This window comes from Euprymna scolopes, chromosome 3 (genome assembly GCF_053919585.1).
Source record: "Euprymna scolopes isolate OS-2025 chromosome 3, ASM5391958v1, whole genome shotgun sequence".
Classification (NCBI taxonomy): domain Eukaryota; kingdom Metazoa; phylum Mollusca; class Cephalopoda; order Sepiida; family Sepiolidae; genus Euprymna; species Euprymna scolopes.
Genome location: NC_136484.1, coordinates 121,589,226 through 121,613,211, shown reverse-complemented (window position 1 = coordinate 121,613,211; position 23,986 = coordinate 121,589,226). Strand labels below are relative to the sequence as shown.

General features: G+C 35.4%; 1 protein-coding gene across 2 annotated transcripts in view; it reads right to left on the bottom strand.

Moving 5' to 3' along the window:
• LOC145258239 (cubilin-like) overlaps positions 1-23,986 on the bottom strand; it is a 1,360,229-nt gene that overhangs the window by 443,832 nt on the left and 892,411 nt on the right. For both annotated transcript variants that reach the window (XM_080116206.1, XM_080116216.1), the window contains exons 6-7: positions 20,460-20,553; positions 1,304-1,428 (exon numbers count right to left, since the gene is read on the bottom strand). In XM_080116206.1, coding sequence (XP_079972332.1) covers positions 1,304-1,428; positions 20,460-20,553 — 219 coding nt within the window. The remainder of the gene's footprint in view (positions 1-1,303; positions 1,429-20,459; positions 20,554-23,986) is intronic.

The following is a 23,986-nucleotide window of genomic DNA, read 5'->3' as shown; positions in this document are numbered from 1 at the left end:
TGTTCACTTGCGTTGTTAAGAGGGCTTCGTGTGACTAATTAATAATAATAAAAAAAAAACTTAGAAGTATTTCTGTTGATTTAAGTTAGAGACGAAGAAAGAGCACGCATAAATGATTTAGCGGCATTCCTGAATGCAAAGTAATGGAGTAGTTTCACACACAAAAAAAAAAGAAGAAAAGTACAGTATTCAATGGCAACAGATACATTTTGACATAAATACTGTGTGTGCCAAGTTCGAATCCAGTTCGTTTCACAGAAACACTTTCACTTAGAGTCGTTGGCGACCTTCACGTGGTCCTTCTCGTAAGTACCCAATATCCTTCCAGAAAGAATTATTAATAGGTAACTATCGGGGGAAACGAACGCCAACAAGAATCATCATGAATGATGCCCACCAATAACAAAATTACTAATAAAGTCCACAAGTGAGACCACCAATTGCGAGTTATCATCGTAAATACACCAACCGATAAAATGAATGGATCCTTAGGGTATTAGTGAGAGGGCCGGTGCGCATAAGATCCCGAAATGGAACACATTCTTGATAAATCCAGAAATTCACTCCATTCGATATGTGAAACAATCGACTTGGACAACATGCTGTTTTACTAATATGTACGTTATCCAACTTAAATCGTTCGACGTAAAATCAGGAAATACAGTACTATTTTTTATACGGGTCGAAAATGTATTTTCAAAGGGCAGAATGTTGCCAACGAACCACATGTTCCTCTGATTCTCCATAATATAAGCCCAATAGAATATTATTACAACAATAATAATGGTTACTATTGTATTGCGTGTTGATTTTTGCGATAATGACATATGAACGTATTCAAATAACCGTTTTAGTCTACTTTCCTTTGTAAGTTTACACTTTAAAATTTCGTTGTAAGTTAAATATTTATTTTAAATTAAATATATTTTTTCTAGAAATAATTTAACTTATAATAATATAATACCGTGTTACCTCAACCTCTACAAACATTGCCGTTGTATTAGTAAAATAAATGAGTGACGGTAGCTAAATGGTTAACGACATGTACTAAGAACCTGATTGTGGCAAGTTCGAATTTAGTCCGCCCAACAGAGACACGTTCATTTAGGACGTTGGCAACTTTCTCGTGGTTCCTCCCATTAGCAACCGATAGCTTTCTTTAAAAACTTCTAACTAGAAAGATATCGAGGAAACCAATGCCAACAATTGAATGAACTGATCTACACGAAAGAACTAGAGAAAAAAAATGACATGAAAGTAAATGTAAATATTAACCGAATAAAACTTTATAAATATTACTTACCATCATAGACGTGGACGACATCCTTAGAACATACTGTAGAGTTTTCCAGCTCAGAGTCTAGCACTTTTAATTTGACAACTTCTAAAGCATCGTCAGTCGTAATTAACCAATTACAGGAAAGTCCGCTGAAAAGAAAAAAAAATAATTTCCGACATTAAAAAATAGTATTAGCTGTTAATACATTTATTAAAGAGCGCCTCAGACAAATATAGAAAAGGACACATTATTATTTGAACTTAAGTGAACCTCGCTGTAATGCTTGTAAGCATAATCCACTTCGACTTTCTAAGGGACACACACACGCACACACATTATATATATATATATATATGGAAGTTAATATCATAATTCACGAAATATTTGTTCTGTTCAGAGAACTGGAAAAGAGTTTAAACATGAAATTATGTAAACTTGCGCGAGGAGTGATCTCTATATTGATTGAGAACAGTAGTTCCCATCTTGAACCGTTGTAAGTGGTTGTCTATTTAGTAGTCATATGTAGTTGTAGCAATGGATATGTATCATCAAAATTTCTGAGTCTTCATTTTTACTTATAGCTGTACTAACGTTACAAAGAAAAATAAACAGAGAAGTACATCTAGATGAAAAACGTCTTCTCGGCTAACTACGTGCAGTGGTGAAAGGTCTTCAAAATCAGACGTCCGTTCCTCTTAATGGAATCTACACCGAACTGCACCATATCATACAGTCGTAAAGAGTGTGAGAGGACCAAGGTAAAACAGCACTAACTAACAAGAACACCACAAGAAAGTGCATAGACCATTGGGGCCTTGGAGAAGTTACTACCAGTAAGTGATCGCTGGTTATGGTTTGCGTGAGAACTCCTAGTAAGTGAATAATAATAATAATAATAATAATAATAATAATAATAATAATAATAATAATAATAATAATAAAAACAATACGGCTTATAACTGTTTCGGTATATTTCGTACTAGTCTTATTTTATGTAAACTTTAGATGATCATTTAGATTATTCGAAGTATTGTTCTCATCTTGAATTATTCTCGGAACGTTTAGGTCGATGCAACCTGCGACCTTTTTCAGGCGAGTAGTGTCGAACTCAGGATTTTTTTTTGTCGAATTCGGGAATCTGCATGGAGTTTCCAATGGAACATTTTATTTAATCCATTGGGCTAGCATGCTTTCATTCTGGCAGCCATGGTCGGGAAGAAAACTTAATTCGTGATTGTAATCTTAGTATCGCTCGAACTGATACTTAAACCTTCAACCTCGTAAGGAGCTTCGCTTACAAAACTGAATGTATTTATATTTTATCCGTGAAGATGAGAATGGTATGCAAAATAAGAGTAATTCGAATAATTCAAACTCAAAGGTTTCGAAAAAATCTGGTTTTTGTTTGAAGTTTTCCTTTAGCATGATCAGCATCCCGTCCAACGTCTTCATTGTAAAGTCTACCGTGTTATTTTTATCTTAGAGGGACATAATATATATATATATATATATATATATATATATATATATATATATATGTATATATTCCTTAATTGGAATTCATTTTTGAGATGAGCATTATTTATTAATTTATTTTTATTTCGGACTATTATTCTCATCTTTATTAGTTGTTGTTTTTATCTTTTATTGGTTTTGTTTTATTTACAACGTTTCGGCCAACTATTCCTCTGGCCTTCCGCGACGGATAGGAACTTCGAATCTCCTAACTGCATTCTCAGCCATCACTGCCATCCGTAGTTGTTGTCGTCTCACCACATTTTGACCAATTAACCTCTGGCACGCTTTGGGTAGGATTGAAACCGCTATCTTCAGACAATGTTCATCTGGAATTGTAGAGATTCAACGTCTCTATCAACTGCGCCACGGGCCCCGAAGGGCGATCAAGGTTGGATTCTTTGATCTTATAAATCCACGTTTATTTATCTGATCTATAGTCGGGTCCGTACCGATTAGTATATATATATATATATATATATATATATATATATATATATATATATATATATATATATATATATATATATAGAGAGAGAGAGAGAGAGAGAGAGAGGGGAATAGTTGGCCGAAATGTTGTGAATAAAACAAAACCAATAAAAGATCAAAAACAACAACTAATAAAGATGAGAATAATAGTCCGAAATATAAATAAATTAATAGGACATAAGCTAGATTCATACTTTTTCACAGTCTATCAATGAATGGGATACATTTCTCACTCACACGTGAATAAACGATTCTCTAATCTGGGAAGGTATGTATTAGGTCAACTTTTTGGGAGTAAAGTAAATTTAATTCCTATAATAATTATGTTAAGTGTTGAGTCATTATGTTGACCAAAGATGGCAGTGAAGAATCAGTGCAGTTTCGATCTTGAGCATTAAGTAATTCGTAGTAACAAAGATGTCGGCGAAGAATCAAATGCAGGTTCGTGACAGAGACGACGGCGAACTGATTGAATCCAAAATTCGACAATTTTTTTATAGTAACTTTGGGAGCTTCTGATTCGTTGGTTATTATAAACTTGTGGTTATAAAAACGATCGTCGAAATCATTGGTGTCATACCCCATTAAAACACTCTTTTGATGGGATGTGTCTCCTAGAGGCTTCGGCTGCAGGGAGACAGGGTAGTACAAGCCAAGGATTCGTCACTTGACACTCAGCCCAACAGGTGAGGGGCCGGGAACCGGTCCAGTACCTGTTGGACTGAGGTACACCGCCTGGGTAATACCTAGGAGGTCCACCCTCCCAGGCCATGCCACCGGGATTTCCGGTGGGGCAAGTTTATTTCTTGCTGCCTGAGGCGCCCCGACCGGGGAATGCCGACGGGGTTACTCAGGCAATTTTTAAAATTGCAGGAGTGCCCCTTCTTTAGGGGAGCCTGCGGGGTTCCCACTTTCCGGTCTTGTGCCACATTTTGCTTATGTGGGCAGCAAATAAATATCTACCCCATTAGGAGTCAAAAACATTTTAATAAATTATTTATTCGTTAATAATTACGACAACGTTTTCTTCCTTTAAATAGTGAAGTTTTAAATAAACACTGACTTCAAAATGCAGAAGCTGCATTAAAAATTAACCATGTTGAAAAAAAATAAAATAAGATTAAACAAATTGAATAGTAACATAGACCCTGCGTTATTAAGTTTAAAGAATAAAATAGTGTTAATTCAAAATTAAAACAAGATAATTTTGGGTCCATTTCAATTTATGCGCAACTGCTCACGTTTGCAATAATTCTCAGATGCACATTGAGTTAAATTTAAACATATCCAAGGAAGGAAATTTTTCCGAAATATCATACGATACGAAACTTCCCTCTGGCTATATTGACGTAAGTAAGAACACAATGCAATGGCAAAACTATATTAAAAAAATGCATATATATTATACTAGCAGGGATGCCCGACATAGCTTGGGAATTAATGAGAATCAACGAATGCTCCATTCTCCCATATCTTATTGTTAACGCCCATTTTGCAATCTTCCCCACAGTTAACTATTCCACCATACATATAGTCTACATTGCACTGTAGAGAACCTACTGTTGATTTCATAAAATCAAATTTATATATAATGACTTGAATACAAGTTTAAAATGCAAACGCCAAGTATCATGGTTCTACTATGTTCTAAACAGAAACATTCATTTTGAATGCATCTCTCATGTCAAAGAGCATATTGTTGATTTTAGATGCTGGGCCTTTCTGTTTAGGTGACATTAAAACTTCTGAAATACACTTGTGATGTTAGGCTGTATAAGGAGTTAACTTTAGTCAAAATTGTATCTTTCGTAGGATTTTTTTCCGATTATCGATATATATCGAAGGTTTCCGATACAAAAAAAAAAAAAACACTGCCAGACACAAAGTACATTTATGTGAAATTTTGTAAACCTCAGCTCAGCCGTTTACGTGTTTTTAGGAAACGGACTCACAAACATGCACAAAGTTCCTTTTATATGATAGATTAATACATATGAATCTACATAGCTTATCGTAATTTGCTTTGTATTGTCATTTATAATTTACATTTAGCTACAAAACAGACAACGCTTAAGATAAACTACATTAACCTCGTAACTATAATTCGGTGCTGACGGAATTTAATGCATAATGTCTACAGCAGGTTTAGGTAACCATTACACAATGCGTCCATTTCGATATCAAAACACCATAAACTCATTTGCTCTTAATCGATTCTTCATCGTCTTTGTGTAGATATACGTCAATTGAATATAAAGTTTAATAGTTGCTAACCATTTTATCGACTTATGACACCATTTCGTTACGATCGCTTTGATGTGTTCGACCTTTTGTGAGCATTTTTTCAGTCGCTTTATATGTAATGACGACACTAATGGAAATAGCCTTCCTTTAGTGACATCTTTATCATTTCAAAGATTTCAAACAAAATGGTAGTTTGGGCATACACATGAAAAAGAAACAACTTAATGGCTATTTGTATCCCATTAAAATGTCTTTTCAATAACAATTTACCATCGTAAAATCAGAAAGCGTTAAATATTATTTCGATAAAATACAGGCGTTCATCTGTAATTACATGAAAATACTAGCCATAATACCTGTCATTGCGGGTGTGTTGTTGTTGAGAGTCTGACTTCTGCACAGAGCTCACAAGGACACGTTTGCATGAGGTTCTACTCGTTCGTCGTAGTTTGCAGCAAGGCTTAGTGGTTACACGCAGAATCGGGGAGGATTAACCCATAATACACAACGCTGCCACTTTCATATTTCCTGGATTTGCAATTCTGTTTTCCTAACACGGTTTTGTTTGCCATATGAAGATGGAGAATAAACCAGAAGACAACGGATCCTGATACTGATCGTCTGAACACTTATCTAGATAAGTGTTACCCTATCACATTTCTGTCATGGTGACGAAAGATTGACCTTTCGGTGGATCGTAGCCACAATAGCTTCATATTCGAAAGCTGGAATAATTTCTTTTATTACAATTCTTTTTCTGGGGTCAGGGGCAAAGAATTTCATGACAAAAGCCTCTAAAACTTAATCTTGCCACTAAGCATTATTCCGTGTATTAAATGCCTCTTAAAAATCAGTTTTGTGTTTCTGCTACTAACACTGAGTTTGGGTGACATGTCCCGTAATCAAAAACTTTAAAATCCATTCATAATCCCCCCTAAAAAAAGTACCACTACCCCCCCCCAAAAAAAAAAAAAAACAAAAAAACAAATGAGGGGTAAATATTCCATTAACTCCCTATGTGTGTTCACCCATAATCGCCTAAACAGCACAATCATATGACGTTAGGTGTTAGCAAAGATTGCCCCTCCTCAAAAATACATGTTTCTTTGGACATCGTTTTGTTTAGTTTTACGACCAATTCACGCTTCTCTCAAACGTTTTTTATTGGTAAATTTCTGGGGAAATTGAGTGTGATTATTATTAAAGAGGACTCCTGAAGAATACTTTTGCGCTTTTGGCATATTCTATTTCATCATTTTTTATTTTGAAAATTACATTTAACGCAGTAACATTTTGTCAATTGAACTACATTGTCATAAAACGATTATTTTTTTAACGTAACCTTCTTTAATCTTTATAAAATTATCGTTTGTAAATAACTTCCGTATAAAGATTACTAAGTGTCAGTTAGATGATGGACAATACTACAAGAGGATTGGGGGAAAATACGTAGGACTTGATTACATCATAACGGAGTTCAACAAATAGTTGAAGATACCTATTATATCAGCAGGGAAGCATATCTTTCGTATTGCGTTCCAAAGACGGAAAGTGTTTGAAAAGAGATCCTGATTATGGGATAAGTTAATTCCAGGATCATAGAGGAAGAAAGGCAAACACCTTGAAGTGGTAGTAGCTGCAGGAGTTTTACAGAGGTTACGAGGGATTGAAGCTCATTGAAACAACTACCATGGACATATTGATAGAATAGGGAAAGATTAGAAAATACTCTTTTAGGATAAGCAACTGTAAGAAAGAGAATGCATCATTCTTCAGTTGATTGTGAAGTGTCCCAAAGAGAAATCTCCGAATGTGACAGCAGTACCCAAATTTAGGATGTATCTCACTCTTAGGAAGGTAGAAGATTGCATCAGGGGTCAGATATTTACTGGAGCGGTAGAATGATGTAACTATTCTTCCAGAAACCTCAGCAACACGTACTCTACATTTGCGAAACATGGAGAATGAATATTGTTCTGGAAAAAAGAATCGCTGGTATTTATCAACACTTGATTGTTAATGAACGGCACCTTTGTCAGACTTTGGGAGTTATATAATTATCAGCGATATGCTCTAATTTACTTTATAATACGAAACTACCAGTAATTTTATGTATTTACTTTATAATACGAAACTACCAGTACTTTTATGTATTTACTTTATAATACGAAACTACCAGTAATTTTATGTATTTACTTTATAATACGAAACTACCAGTAATTTTATGTATTTACTTTATAATACGAAACTACCAGTAATTTTATGTATTTACTTTATAATACGAAACTACCAGTAATTTTATGTATTTGCTCCCATTTTTAAATTAATTGAAAATAAAAATAACGCTTATTTCCTATGTTCTTCAACAAATTTAATAACCAAACAAAGCTGTGATAATTAAATTTAACAGTATAAAAAAATCAGTATTAATATGAATTCGCTTAAAACAAATGTAAAAGCATCAATTACTAAGACCAATGTATTTCCATTTCTTTGCAAACAGCCCAATTTTTGGTTTGATTCTAAATTACTTGCTTTTGACGAATATTTTTACTAAAAATGTACGTCTAAAATTATGCCCGTTCAATGTACGACTAATTGCTTCTACTATTTGTCATATAGAAACAACGTGTACACTTCCTGGAATTAGCAGGATCCGATCGGACATTTTGGTCGTGCCGAAATTTAGTGGTACATAACGTTTACTTAAAATGTACGACTAAATTATGTACGATTTTCTGCTGCTGCTGATTTGCTATGAAGGCCACTTCACCACTGATGATTGACTGGCTTTGTCAGCGCAAAATGTAAACATCTGTTGAGATCTTATAAAGATTAACAATGTAATAAATTTTCTCACATGTTTCAGTCGAGAGATTATTTTTAGATTTATATAAAAGGTATTTACAAAAAAAATATTTTTTCTAAATACTCTCTCTTAAGGCAGAAAGTAAACAGATACGTAAGTATTTACATAACGAAATCCTTGAAGACTGAAACAATTATTTTTCCAATTCTGTGTGCCACTTTTTTCGTATTTTTGTTAAAAATCTTTGTAAAAAAATAAAAATTACGATTGGTACGATTGGTCGTGCCTTGATTTTACTAATTATGCACGACTAAAAATTAAACTTCGACATAAAACAAAACAAAATAAAGCAGGAGTCGATAATAACGGAAAGAAATCTTTTTGTAAACTTTAAAAAATGACTCTTCTTTGCTTCTCTTGAGAAATGATCCAGAGTTGCGTTATAATATAACTTTATGCAATATTATTTGAATTAAAAAAAAAAAAACAGAAAAAAATGGACTTATTTACGTACCTCCCCACGGGGGCATAAACTAGTTCTGCCAAAAGTAGCACATGGAGTTGGAAACGTTGCCTTAGTCTCTAAGGAATTCTTTTTTATAAGGACTTTCTAGTGTTACGTTGTTATTGTGTCACAAAATTCAAATTTTAAAGAAAAAAGCCACTTATAAAATTTAATTTGCAAAAACCCTCTCAATTAAAAGTTGTTACCAACTAAATTCATTTTGCTTTTATTTCAATCAAAGATATAAACTTCTTTGATTTTTTTTCCAATTATTAAAAATAAAGTGGCACACTGTATTGAAAAAAAAAATCTTTTAAAATTTTCCAAAAAATCATGGCAACTGTGAGTAAAGTTTTTTATTGTTTATTTTAATCACACAAGATTCAGTAGATTGTCCAAAGAAATATTTAATAAAAATCGAGTTTTCTTTAGTAAATATTTTTTTTAGGTATGGACTTGAAAAAAATATTTGATTTCTGAGTGAATTCGTTTCAGTGTTTATATCAAGATTGTTTTACGATATTTTACGCGGACGAACCCAATCGACTGCCTGTGTCTAAGTTGCTTTAATCACGGCGGCAATTAGTCGTACATTGGTCGTGCCTAATGTTTATTCATACATTTTTAGTAAAATCGGAATGCATAGTTATTTCCATTTATTTCGTCTACGATTCAACTTTTTACGAGGACACATTATCTTTTGAACACTTTATGCAAATTGTTAACGAACAGAAAATTATTATCTGGCAATGCCGAGTAGGGATAGTAAAACTGCAAGGATTACAAATCTATACATCAAATTCCATACTCCGAGACGGTATAAATTATGCTAATAACGCACCCATTAACGTTTCAATGCATCCTAGAATCCATATACAATTCACAGTCGGTCATGTTTTAGTTTAACATACGATTTTAATCACTAAAGACGAATATAGATGACAGTGGTTAAGTAGTTAACGACACTAACGACCTGGTTTTTCAAAGTTCGAATACAGTTTGTTTCTCGAAATGTTGGCAACCTTCACTTTGTCCCCCCCCCGTAAGTAAACACCGTCTTTCTAGAAAGGATTCCGATTTGAAAAATATCGGAGAAACTAATGCGAACAATAGAATCTGTGGGTGTATACGATATTACTAAATTGATCGTCAAGTATTTATTAAAGTGACTGTGCAACAGTTATTCTGTGACGCTTTAGTATGAAATATTAGTAAAATGTTGTGTTGTAATCATTTTTTAAATGATTTTTTTTTTTTTTGCTAAATTCGCCTTTTGAGAATATCCACATTTACAAGTTAGGCACAAGGTCAATTTTTAATGTGGAGAAAATTCAGTTCACCAAAAAGAGGATTTCGACAAAAATATGAATTGTTTCAGTCCAGAATTATTTCCCCTTGACTGACCGAGGACAGAAAAAAAAAATAAAGTTTAGCATCAGATCAGAGACAACACTTTGATCTTTGCCAAAATATTTTGAGAATTTTATTGCTTTTATTACGTTTATAATACAAGGGAGAATATCGTTTATATTTGGGAGAAGAAAAAGTGACAAAAGAAAAGAAAATAGTTTTCATATGACTTTCATTATTATTTTGTCCTCTGTAGCGTGTCCCGCGAGGCTGGCTATCTTCTGTTCAAACAACCAAAACATTAAGTGCGTGTGGGGGAGGGAATATATAGAGAAATGGATAAATAGAGGATTAAGCAGGTTGGGCTGAGGAAATGATGGATTTCTGTAGTTAATAGTAGATAAATGTTTTCAGTCGAGCCGGATCAATAACATAACGTAGAACTTTCAACGTTGCTCGTTGGTTGGTCAATATATGATAAGCGGACGATTCAATACGAATTCCGCTTTTGACTAATGGTTACACCGATGTGCGCAGTCACTAGAGTTAAATTAATTTGCCTACTGATGGGAAAAGAGGCTGTTCTTATCACACAAACCGTTGCTTCTCCACTCCCCTTTTTCCTAAAGTCCGATTGCTTCAATCTTGCGAAGCGTAAAGAAACCGCCTAAGTGTATGTATTTGGGAAGGATTGTATAAATACGGTTGGATAGAATGGTTTTCCAATAGGAATATATATATATATATATATATATATATATATATATATATAAAGGGGACTTTGTTAGGATAAAGATCCTCGGTTATCTAATATAACGGATTTAAGAATAACAAATGGTATTCTATATTAAAGAGAAGGTTTCATAACAACGTAGCCAAATTAGGGCTGTCGTATCTCCTCAATGGAACAAAAGGAGCAGCTCTGTATTTCAAAGACTTACTTACTCATGCCATTTCTACCATCGCATCTTCTAGAAACTACACCAGAGCTATGAAAGAACGAAGTGCCATTAATTCTGGGCGGGTTGAAACGAATTACTTTGAAGGAAATTTCTAGAGACTTAATGTTGTTGCAAAGAATAAAAAGAGTACATATAACCTCAGCTCACTGCAGCAGCGTCGTCCGTCGGTACTTTTCGTAGACTCGTTTTCACCTCTGTCCCATCTGCTCCAATTGCCTGTTTTTTATAAAAGACAGAGTCCTCCAAATTTGCATATGTGCGCGAGACCACACAAGATTATGCAACACTGCATTGTTATATAGGGCCGCAGGCGCCATCTTGGACACTTTTCAGCATCATGACGCTGCGTCCCCAAAGAGCACACCAAGGCCGTTTAAGAGGTAAGCCTGCATTCCCACAATTTTTACCACACTTAATGGGCATCCCTTATATTGCACTAGCAAGACTATCGCTATTTTTACTCCTCTATGCCCAGTTTGTGTTGTGGACGCAAACATACAAATCTCCATTATATAATATATATTTTTTAATGAAGTAATCGTCATGTTCTTGAAAAAATAGTTCATAATATTGCTGAAAAACAGACCCCGACGAAACCTGGGCCAGTTAACCTCCAAAGAATGAATATTCTTAATTTAGATATCATACACGAGTCAACGCTGATCAAAAATATACTAACATTGTAGGTCTTTTTTTTGCACTGTTTTAGTTTTAGTATGCTATACACAAAAACAGCCATTTCCATGATAGATTAATGCACTTAGTAAATTTATTCTTCAAACTACAGAAAAATACATTTTAATAAAATTCATGTTATATTTTTTCATATTTTTGTGTTGACGGGCTTTTATTTGAACTATCGTACTCGGCCTTCATCAGAGCCTTCCCAAAATACTGCTCTTTCGACCATCTTAATAATTGTTCTTTTGCAACCAATAAGTGTAAAGTATTAACTACTTGAATCTTTTTTCACGACTGCGAAATACAAAATCAAGTAAATGTGCAAATGTATACAATACACTCTGCTGTACCATAACTGGCACCATTAGATTTGAAACAATCATTTTCTTACCTGTGCAGATACAGTACAACATTCAGATCAAACTGTCTTTAATGCAAATTTCCGTTATAAATATATCAGATGACGAAAACTTCCCCACACTGAGTCTTCGGTTTAAAACAAAAATATTTTCTTGGAAAACTTACAATTTAAACTGTCATCTTTATCGTATCAATGCATTTTGTATAACAGAATTATGTTGAAATCCAAAAAGACAGCTGCAACACCTTAGTTCAGTTAGGTAATCACGAAGGGAAGATATATTGGTAAAACCCCCACAATTGGTTGGCATTAGGCAGGGCATGTGGCCTAGAAAAATACTACCTCAACTAAAGAAATGACTCCCAAAAATAAAAAAAAAACGGTTGCATTTTAAGTTATGTATTTTAAATGCGAGAAGCTTTCATCGAGTAGGTAATCACGTTGGGGTGGTGCCTTCATCAAACAGGTCCCAAACACCACACTGTGTTGGCATCAGGAAGCGTATCCCATCTATAAAAATGTTGCCTAAACTAAAAACAAAAAAAAAATGGTTTTCAAAGAAATTTAGTTACATTTTATGGTGGATAGTTTTAGTGTTTGAAGGTTTTAAGGAAGGTCTAATAATATTGCCGAATTCAAACGGAAAGAGGGATGAATAAAGATCCGAGCAGAGATAGGTTAATTTGCATGTGAATTTCTAAAAGCTTAGACACCAGGTCTTAAACTAATATTGAGGCTGTTCTTGATTATGCGACGGATGTTGTACAGTTAGTAATAGTACAATGTATTTATTGACTTTATTATATGGCCGAGTGGTTCTAGACGTTGTATCAAAGTTTACAGTTACCCAAAGATGCTGAGTTCAATCCTGAACGAAGGCAGTAAAATGTAACATTCAAAACAGAATCAGCAACTATGTCCCAGAGCCTAGCTGGAGTCCGAACATGGTACCCCCGTAATAATAATAAAGGGTTGGGTTCGAGACTCCTAACAAACGGTTCTCCAGTTCGATACAAAACACCTGATGAAGGCCGGAGGGCAAAATGGCCGAAACGTTGTGACGATAACAACCAAGATGAGGAAGTCAGTTCGACAATCTCAATCTCAAAAATACAGACAATTACTTGAGTATCATGTTCACACTGTTGCAACCTCCAAAGTTCTTCAGGTGTATCTTGCCGAACTCAAGAATATCCGTGTCAAACTCGGGAATTTGGACGGAATTTCGAATGGAACATTTTATTTAACTTATGGAGGTAGCATGCTCTCGTTCAGTCAGCCATAACCGGATAAAGATCCTAAGTAATTCGCAATTGTATATTTTGGTCGTCCACACCGAGAATTGAACCTTTAGTAGAATATCACTTTTACCATTGATGAACACAGTAGTCCAAAGATCCAAAATAGTACTAAAAACCAATCCTAATCTCAAAGATTCAGAAACGTAATAAATGAGAGTTCTTCGATTCGTATATACAGAATAATTCAGTTAGCAGAATCAGTTTACAGGGGAAACACATGCAAAACATGGAAGAATGTTATAAGTATGAAATTTGGAGTAAGAAAGATAAATAAAGGCCTGATCAGAGATAGTATAGTTTGGAAGTCAATTTCTTAAAGCTTCTCTATATATACCAGCATGTAAAATGAATATGAAGCTGATGACGACGAGAATGAGGATTTACAGTTGGATCTTGACTAAAATTGATGTAACTGTCGGAATACATTCAGCAATAATTTTCAAATAAAGTAATTCTTAGTCAGATCCCAATTAGTTACATTCTTTGACGGCAACTTATGATTTGGAATCTAATTTATTTTTCCATGTAACCTAAAACTATTGTATATGTGAACTGGGTTACAAAACTATACTGGTTTCTAGCAGCCTTTCTGAAGTGGTTGGTTTAAAAGAAACAAGGCCGATAACCATTAGTCACGTGCTCTCGTGTAATAAATGAATGCATGAATGTAGGATTGACATGATATTCTTAAAGATAAATTAACATGACCGAAAAATGGGCTGAAATGACTTAAATAAATAAAAAGTAAATGATTTAGAATGACTTTAATGAACTTAAGGATGAATTGAATGACCTTAAGAATGACTTGAATGCTTAAAAAATAACTGGAATCCTTCAAAAACAACTTGAATGATCTGGAGTATGACTTGAATGGCTTTGAGACTGACTGGTTGTAAAGTGGGTGGTTATTATACATTAAATTAATACAGAAAAGTGATCCCCCACTTTATATCACAAAGTTACAAACATAAGTACAGCATGTAGTATAACAAGATACTACACTTTGATCTTAGCCAAAAGGCCAAGAAAAGGGTATTTATTTGCTCCCCCACCGAGCAAATTAGGCACAAGGCCGATTTTTAATATGAGGAGGAAATGTGAAGGGGAAATGGGGACCAACTCCCCGGGGAGTAGGGGAGCTGGATCGTGACAATGGTATGAAGGGTTGCCCCTACATTGACCAAGGTCTTAGATGTGGAGTTTGTATTTATTTGCTTCCCCACTGAGCAAATTAGGCACCGGGCCGTTTTTTAATATGGAAAAAAAGGGAAGGGGGGGAGGGAAGAGGGGACGAGCTCCCGATGGGTGGGAAATGGGAGCTGGATAGTGACAATTGGTATGAAAGGTTGCTCCTACATTGCCGCAAGGTCTTATATATGGGGGCAATCCCACATATGGTCTTTGCTTGCAGTATCTGCCGGAACAGATGGTATTTATTTGCTCCCCCACCGAGCAAATTAGGCACAAGGCCAATTTTTAATGTGAGGAGTGAAGGGAGGGGGAAGGGAAAAAGGGGACCAGCTCCCGAGAGGTGGGAAATGGGAGCTGGTTAAAGGTCAGGTATGTGGGGTTGCCCCCACATCTGGTCTTTGCTTGTAGTATCTGCCGGAACAGATGGTATTTATTTGCTCCCCCACTGAGCAAATTAGGCACAAGGCCGTTTTTAATGTGAGGTAAAAACCAGCTCCCCTAAAAGTAGGCAAAAAGGGGGCACTCTGGTTACCAAAAATAATAATTGTCCCAGTATAGAGGGTTTCCCCTCCATTGACTGGTACAAATTATCTTAAGTGCAGCATCTGCCGGAACAGATGGTATTTATTGGCTCCCCCACCGAGCAAATTAGGCACAAGGCCGATTTTTAATGTGAGGAGTGAAGGGAGGGGGAAGGGAAAAAGGGGACCAGCTCCCGAGAGGTGGGAAATGGGAGCCGGTTAATGGTCAGGCATGTGGGGCTGCCCCCACATCTGGTCTTTGCTAGTCATAGCTAGTCATAGCTTGCAGTATCTGCCGGAACAGATGGTATTTATTGGCTCCCCCACCGAGCAAATTAGGCACAAGGCCAATTTTTAATGTGAGGAGTGAAGGGAGGGGGAAGGGAAAAAGGGGACCAGCTCCCGAGAGGTGGGAAATGGGAGCTGGTTAAAGGTCAGGTATGTGGGGTTGCCCCCACATCTGGTCTTTGCTTGTAGTATCTGCCGGAACAGATGGTATTTATTTGCTCCCCCACTGAGCAAATTAGGCACAAGGCCGTTTTTAATGTGAGGTAAAAACCAGCTCCCCTAAAAGTAGGCAAAAAGGGGGCACTCTGGTTACCAAAAATAATAATTGTCCCAGTATAGAGGGTTTCCCCTCCATTGACTGGTACAAATTATCTTAAGTGCAGCATCTGCCGGAACAGATGGTATTTATTGGCTCCCCCACCGAGCAAATTAGGCACAAGGCCGATTTTTAATGTGAGGAGTGAAGGGAGGGGGAAGGGAAAAAGGGGACCAGCTCCCGAGAGGTGGGAAATGGGAGCCGGTTAATGGTCAGGCATGTGGGGCTGCCCCCACATCTGGTCTTTGCTAGTCATAGCTAGTCATAGCTTGCAGTATCTGCCGGAACAGATGGTATTTATTGGCTCCCCCACCGAGCAAATTAGGCACAAGGCCGATTTTTAATGTGAGGAGTGAAGGGAGGGGAAGGGGAAAAGGGGACCAGCTCCCGAGAGGTGGGAAATGGGAGCTGGTTAAAGGTCAGGCATGTGGAGTTGCCCCCACATCTGGTCTTTGCTAGTCATAGCTGGTCTTTGCTAGTCATAGCTTGCAGTATCTGCCGGAACAGATACTACACTCTGATCTTGGCCAAAAGGCCAAGAAAAGCTTACAAAGCTAAGAACAGCGTCTATTAACAGACCTTTGATCTTAACCAAAAAGACCAAGCATAAAAGTGTAACGGACAAACCCACCGACGGAGTGACTTATAGAGTCGCTTGCAAACGACTAAAAAAAAGACATGAGGTGTTGGTTTATCAAGTAGGAAGTATTTTGTAAAAAACCCTTCAGTAGGAAAGACTATGATAAAACCAATATATTTTAGTATCTTTTTCATAAATGAAATAATGCAATATGCAACAGTAATATAAAGAAAGTATAAAAATGGACCTTGGGTTGATTTTCGCCAGCATCTTGCTTCCCTTATTTTGTCCTTTAGTTCTCACATTCTGTAGGTAATGTTTTTGACAAAGGATGAGTAATTGCTTTTTTTTTTTTTTTTTAACTGAAATCTGTCATTTTCACACTTAATGTTGACTAGTTATGACCTTATAGTCGGATTTTAGTACCTTACATCAAATGGGTTCATATCTTGTCCTGTGCGATTTCCATTAAAGTTTTCATTTAAATTATTTTACGGTCGTTATATTTGAATGAAAAAAACAAAAAAACAAAACAAAACAAAAAAAACGTAGTAGAAATTATCACCAATTCTTGATATTTATCTCTCCAACGAAGACATAATGTGAAAAGGGTCAAAGTTGGATCGAACACGCCAGTACCCGAAAGGAAAAAAACACACTGGCTTTCAAAAAATGCCAGGCATCTTATTCGGCATTCCTGATATGATTTCCTCAAGCGATTAACATGGAACTAACCCTTCTCAAACAAGATAAAGCCCGAGAGGATGGACTTCCTAGAACTGTACAGGACTAATAATAACATAATTCATTTACAATGGTCTAATGGTTTGCTCTGGCATTGATGGTAAAATCATTGGCTTGGCTGGTTCAGCAATTATTTTCTCGACATCATGAATTATGATAACAACTGTTGGAGGGAACAAACAACACTTCCTTGGGTGTCCATTGTTCTGCAGCCAAATATCTTAAGTAACCATGAAATAACATATTTACTTTGTTTTGATGTTTATAAAAACTGATCAACATATTTTTATATAATAAGTTCTCACACAGGTCATCATCAGCGATAACTCGCTGATAACCAGTGATGTTCCCTTGAGTCTGGATTACAAGTCTCCTCAGATTTCCAATAATCCCCACCTATTTTAATAACGTTTGTAAATGAATTTGCGTTATTGTAATAGCCATTTGCTATTGATTTATTGCTGGCAATGAAAATTGGTTTTCACTGGAATTTGCATGGAAATAAGCCTTGCTAAAGTCCCAGTCCTCTTCACACCCATCTAGTAGAGATCTAGTTACTTTCTCTCCTAGGTCTTTCCATACTTCTTGCCTCATTTTGACTATTTGGTGGTGGTGCCAATCGATACCAACGCCCGGGCGGGGGACGGGGGAAATAGTTACCTTATAATTTTTCCGTTTTCTTGGATTTATATGGTATTTCTCTATCTCCCGGCTTGACTTCTGTTGTAATTTCTGTGTGTCCGGTTATCGTTTCTAGCTCATGTCGATTAATTTCCAAATTCGAAGGTGTTCTGTAAAATTTCAGTTCTTTTCAACATTACTATTCGTTACCTTTGATCCCGATTTGTTATAATTAAGTCAACTCGACTCGATCGGTTTGGTTTCGTTTTAAGCCATATCAACTGTTTCTTTTGGTTATTTAATGCAGAGTTTCATGATTTGGACATTTTTTTTGTCGTGGGTTAGATATTTTAACTTATTCAGTAAACTAAGTCAGCCTTTTTGAATCATTAGGTGATGTGTTCTTTTTTTGTGTGTGTGGGGGGATAAAACTGGATTGATTTAAAATTATTTTCTTTTGCATGAATTTACTTTTTTCAGAGATGTTAGAATTTATTTAGTATTTATTTTTTAAATAGATCTTTCATATTGTTGATATTGTAATAATCTTGCCGGATATGCACGAGATCGCCACAATCCAAAAGAAAGTGTTTTGCATGCCAAGAACCTTTTACAGTAAAACATTCTTGAAGATCTTTTTTTTTTTTTTAGTAGGAAGGAGTTAGTTATGTGTGTGTGTCCTATATGAATGCAGGAAAAACCCACTTTCTCCTTGTGCGATTTTCTGAAATCTGGTAACTATTCTTTTGTGGGGTTGATTTTGAAATATTTTTGACAGTTATTCCATTGTTCTTACCATTTCATCGTAATGAAATTATTAATTAGTTGTTTCTAGTCAAAGTTAGTGCATTTTTGTCAGCTATATCGGCTTTTTCATTGCCCCGAATTCCAAAACGATTTGAGATTCAGCAAAATTTGATATTTTCGTTTTGTGGGAGAGTATGTATTCTTTGTAGTAGGCTGATGAGTAGTGGGTTATTTAAGTTTTGGTTCTTAAAGGATTTCAGTACTGATAAGGAGTCTGAAAAAATTATAAATTTGTTGTCGATGAGGCCAGTAACAAGATCTTGAGCTTCGGCACTAAAAATTGTAGCATAGTCTAGCAGTCGCTCCTGTAATGTTATTGGATATTACTCTGTATCCAGTTCTGTTGCTGTCTTTGGAACCATCTGTGTAGATATGCTGATGGTTTGCATATTTTTCTTGAATATTAAGTTTTTCTTGATAGGTTAGTGGAGGAGTTTGATTTTTTGGGAGCTTGTTTAGTTCAAGGATAATTTCAGGCTGTTTTAGTAGCCAGAGTGGAAGGCTTAATTGGTTGACATCATGGATGTTGGTGATTGTAATACCTGTATTTTCACTAGTGGTTTCATACAGGGAACAAAAGGTTTTATGGCTTTTTTGGTTAAATAGGTTTTGGTATTTGGGATTGAAGATGCAGTTATGGGCCAAATTTGTGGGTTGTGATTTCTTCCTATCAAAGTGATCTTTTTTTTCTTTTTTTTTTTTAAATTTAATTTAATTTTCACCTCAAACAAGACACAGTGTCACTTTGAAGCAGGGGGCTACTATCAGGGACTTAATTAGCGGGGTCATTATGAAGGGAGATGAGTAGAAAGATGTTTGTTTACATTACACTTGAACTTCTGCATATCAGTGCAGCTGGGAAAACAGAATCCCGGAAGGGAGTTCCAAAGACCCGCAGTTCTGGGGGAAGAAACTATTGGAGTAAAAGGCTTTCTTGCACCTAGGGATCTCTACTGTAAAGGGATGAGACTTAGTATCTAGTGTTTTCAATGCAGTCAAAGGTAGAATTGTCTGTGCAAGAAAGAATTTTGGGCAAATATTGTAAGGATAGTTTGTTGCGTTGAATTGATAAGGGTTCGTTGGTTTCTGCATAGACACTATGGATGGGGGAAGTTTGGAAGGCTCCCAGTAAAAGCCTGATACACTGATGTTGAACATTGTTATGGGTTTGATGTGAGGGATGAATGCAAGTCTTTTGTCTAATATTGGCCCTAATAATTTATGTTCATCTACAACAGGAATTTGGGTAGGATTCAATTTTAAAAGATGATCTGGGTACAATTTTCTAAACTGACAAAATGTATACACGGTTTTGTTAGTGGAAAATTTGAATCCATTCTCAGTTGTCCATTTTTTTATTTTGTCAATGAATTGTTGAAGTTGATGCTCAATTATGTGGATATACCTTGAGCTGTATGCAATTAGAAAATCATTGACATATAGTGAACAATCCGCGCCTTGATTTATGCATCCAACGATATTGTTAATTTTTAGGTTAGATAATGTTACAGAAAAATACTTCTGTGGGACTCCCGTTGCCTGTTCTTCGAAATCCGAGAGACATATTCCTACACGGACATTAGTCTATTGTTGATGAAGTTGTTGGAGGAGAGGGGTAATCTTCCTTTCAGCTCAGCATCTTTGAGATTCTTTGATTCCATACCTCTATGTAGTATCATAAGCCTTTTGGAATCCCCAAAAATAGCAGTCATGTTTGAAAAACAAAAAGCGTCAATGTTATGTGCATTTCGTTTTAGGAAGCCAATATCTTCAGGCAGCCTGATCTGGCAGCACTAGAAATCGACTCGAGATCCCTAACTCAGTTGATAATTATTGGAATTCGGCCATTAAAAATACTTGAAGTTCATACGAGAAAATTGGAAACCTATACTTACTCGAGATATCGGTCTGGGTAATAGGGCGATGTGATAATTTGCCAATTATACGGGTGAGCGGTGTATGACGTCGTTGCTGTACATATCTTACTTCCTGAAAAACAAAACAAAAATCCAATATATTTGTGTGTAACTGATTTTTATTTCATATTCTCCCTTATTAACTAAAGTTATCCATTTATATTACTTGCCCAAAACATAAGCCACCGTCCAATACATACAAACATATAAAATAGATGTTAAACTGAATATGTTAATGAAGACATACACAATTAATACATTATTAATTGAATGGAAATGCAAATGGTATCGTTCGTTTTTCCTTTTTAAAAGAAGGAGAACTAAGAGCGCATGTTAGATCGGCAAATTGCTTCCGATCTAGGTGGATTGGTTGGTTGTTTTATGACATATCAACCCTTTTCAGGTTATTTAATGTCAAATCCAGTGATTTGAGAAAATTATTTTAAGAGAATATATTTTTTTAAGTCGGTTTCTATTTAACTTATAGATGGCCCCCTAACAGGTACTACTACTCCGGATCAGAGTGGACCTGGGAGCAACTGCAATTAAAGGTCGGCTCCATACTTCCTCACCACCGGATATAGTTTAAAGTTCATATTCAGGAACTTAAGATAGGTGGAGGATAATTATTGTCTGCAAGATCAAGAAGAAATACATCCACTTTCAGAAATGCCAATAGGCTTCAGCTCCTCTCCCCACGTTTCTGAAAATTTTTATCAGTTCGTTAAAAATAGATCGCCTTTTTTTCATGAAATTTGGCATGTAGGTATATAACCTGACAATAAACACAGCAAAAAAAAACTTAGTTTTGTTATGATCCAAGTGTACTATCAGTTCCAATACCTTATTTCAACTGTTCTGTCCTCGTTTGGTAAAGAAAAACTCTTACAAACCAAGACAATTTTAATTTTTATATAAATTCAGAGAGCCTCTGTATTTTCATCCAAATTTAACGAAGTCCCGAAATACTCACAACCCCATGAAGATATAGTTAGGTAAGACTGGTTTATATCTATTTTTGCGAAAATAAAGCAACAACAGCGAATTGAGCTTAAATGCCTCTAAGTTTTAGTTTTTTTTAAGAAAAGATTCTTTCATTAGTTTCTACGTAGTCCTAAGCTAAAAACTGATTTTAAAAATATCTAAACTCAATTTTTCTGAGAAAAGTAAATTGTGATTAATGGCTACTGACATTATTCAAGTAGTAGTAATCGCAAGGGGAAGATAACGTTTGCTTATTTGTTTATTATTTGTCGATATTCTTATTTGGGGTGTTGCATAAGAAATTTAAAGATATAATAGAATAATCTTAGGTTAGATTTGGTAGAAAAAATTTATCAGAATTCTCAATTATGCAAAGACCATAATATTAATTTTGTAAGGGTAAGGTAGGATCAAGTCAAATCAAAACGATACTGTAACTTTCAAGTGGGGTGCGGGCTCAGATCGGACACTAATATATTGTTGGTTTGTTTATATTAATTTCCATTTATATTTAGCTAGTTTTCGACCTTGAAGTATATTTAGCTCCTCACATTAAGTAGCTTTATGCCTTGTCTAGAGCGATATATATATATATATATTATATATATATATACACACTCCTACAATTTTTTTGTGTATTGATATTCATATCAAAACCCCTTTTTTCTATTTATTCAGAAAGAAATAACTTTCTTATATATGGGTCGTGGAATTGCCTTCATCATAAACACACACCTCTTTATGTATATATATATTTGCTTAAAATTTTTTGCCTAACCAAACTCTTCCGACAGTTTTTGATCTCCAGATTAAAACATATTATATAGGGTATTTAAACCCATGCAAAACTTTATATTTGAGTTTTAGCTCGGTAAAATCGGTGCAAAAGATTTAAAATTAAAAATGGAATTTACCACGTGATGGTCGAATGATGGCATTCCGGATATGCATGCCCAACGTAAAAGCTATTGGTTCATATTTTAATTTTTAGCCTTGCAGCAAACATGTCTTCATAGCTCAGAAATTAACGTAAAAGGGGCGCACGATTTTTGTTAACGTTTTTAAACCATTACTATATATTGGGTCTAATATAATAATAAATACGAAATCTGCATTAATGAAAACATATTAAAGCGTATTTTACGATCGGGCAATACCGGGCGACCTGCTAGTATATATCTCGTTTTAGATTAAACAGTTATGAAACTGTCGTTCATTTACTCTAGATATTGGGTACACACTTGAAATATATCAAACTTATAAAGCTTCTAATGCATAGAAAATGCCAAGAGGATATAAATCCTTTTCTTGGAAATGGTTCCTATTAGAGAATGCTATTTGGCAACGTCTTGGAAATATATTTTCAGAGATTGTCTGCAGATTATTCACCATGGAAAGCCCATGTGCTCTAATAAATCAGTAATGTCAAATATATCTACTTATGGAGCCAAGGAAAAGTGAAAGATTGAATCTCGAATTTGTGCCAATTGTATTAAAATAAACCATGGAAACTCAGTTTTGAAGACAACCATTGTTAGCTCTCAGAATCGACTTATTTAATCTCATTAGAACTGAAGTTTGGTTATGTCTGCCTGCTTTATGGCATATCTTCGTTCTTGGGATGATTTAATGCAAAAATAAAAGATGTGTTGAAAACGCTTTACTGAATATAAATTGGAGTTGAAGTATAGAGCTAATGGGGTAATTGCCGATTTATACATTTCATAATGACAATATTACAATAGATTTCCGCAGTAGATCTGCAAGGCTTTGGAATTCGCGTAACAAAATGGACGACTTTATCCATAAGTCGATTGAAAATTTCTCCGGTTTTTAGATGAAGTCATTGACTGGGAATGCTGGGTACTATTGCAGGCCTTTAATAAAATATAGAAACATTAAACTATATTATGAAAAAGAAACAAAACAAGAGTTCACCTAAAAGTCTAACAGGTGTCTAAAGATCAAAGTGGACTGCTAGCTCACCATGCAATGCCATCAGACCTATTAGGCGATTTCCAATAAAACCATTAGGAAAAAATTAGATCCATTTGTAGTAGGGTGGACCACACTTTCGAGTCCTGATAGAGCGAATCGTCTACGACAAGGACGACTCCTATATAATACGAACTACAAGCCAATAACATTCAACATTAAAATAACATTTTAATCCCTCCGTCACACATCCCCATTTCTAGATGCATCGTATCATATCTATAAAAGAATTAGTCTATCGCTTTTCTGTTCCACTTAAGTTTGAAAGAGCATTTATATTGGTAATTCCGTAAATTGAATGGGCGCACCTCATCTGAGATGCATTATACTATCTATATACAAACATCAGAGTTTAGTGTGTCTGTCATGGTCGCAATTTCGTTTGAAACAAATGTATTTTAATGGTCAAGCGCATACACCTAATGGACGCATCTTAAGCACTGCCGTCTTTGTTCATGCTTGAAAGAAATGCTTTTTGCGACAAGAAAGACACCAAGTAGTCTCATGTCCCAGAAGAATCAATTTAG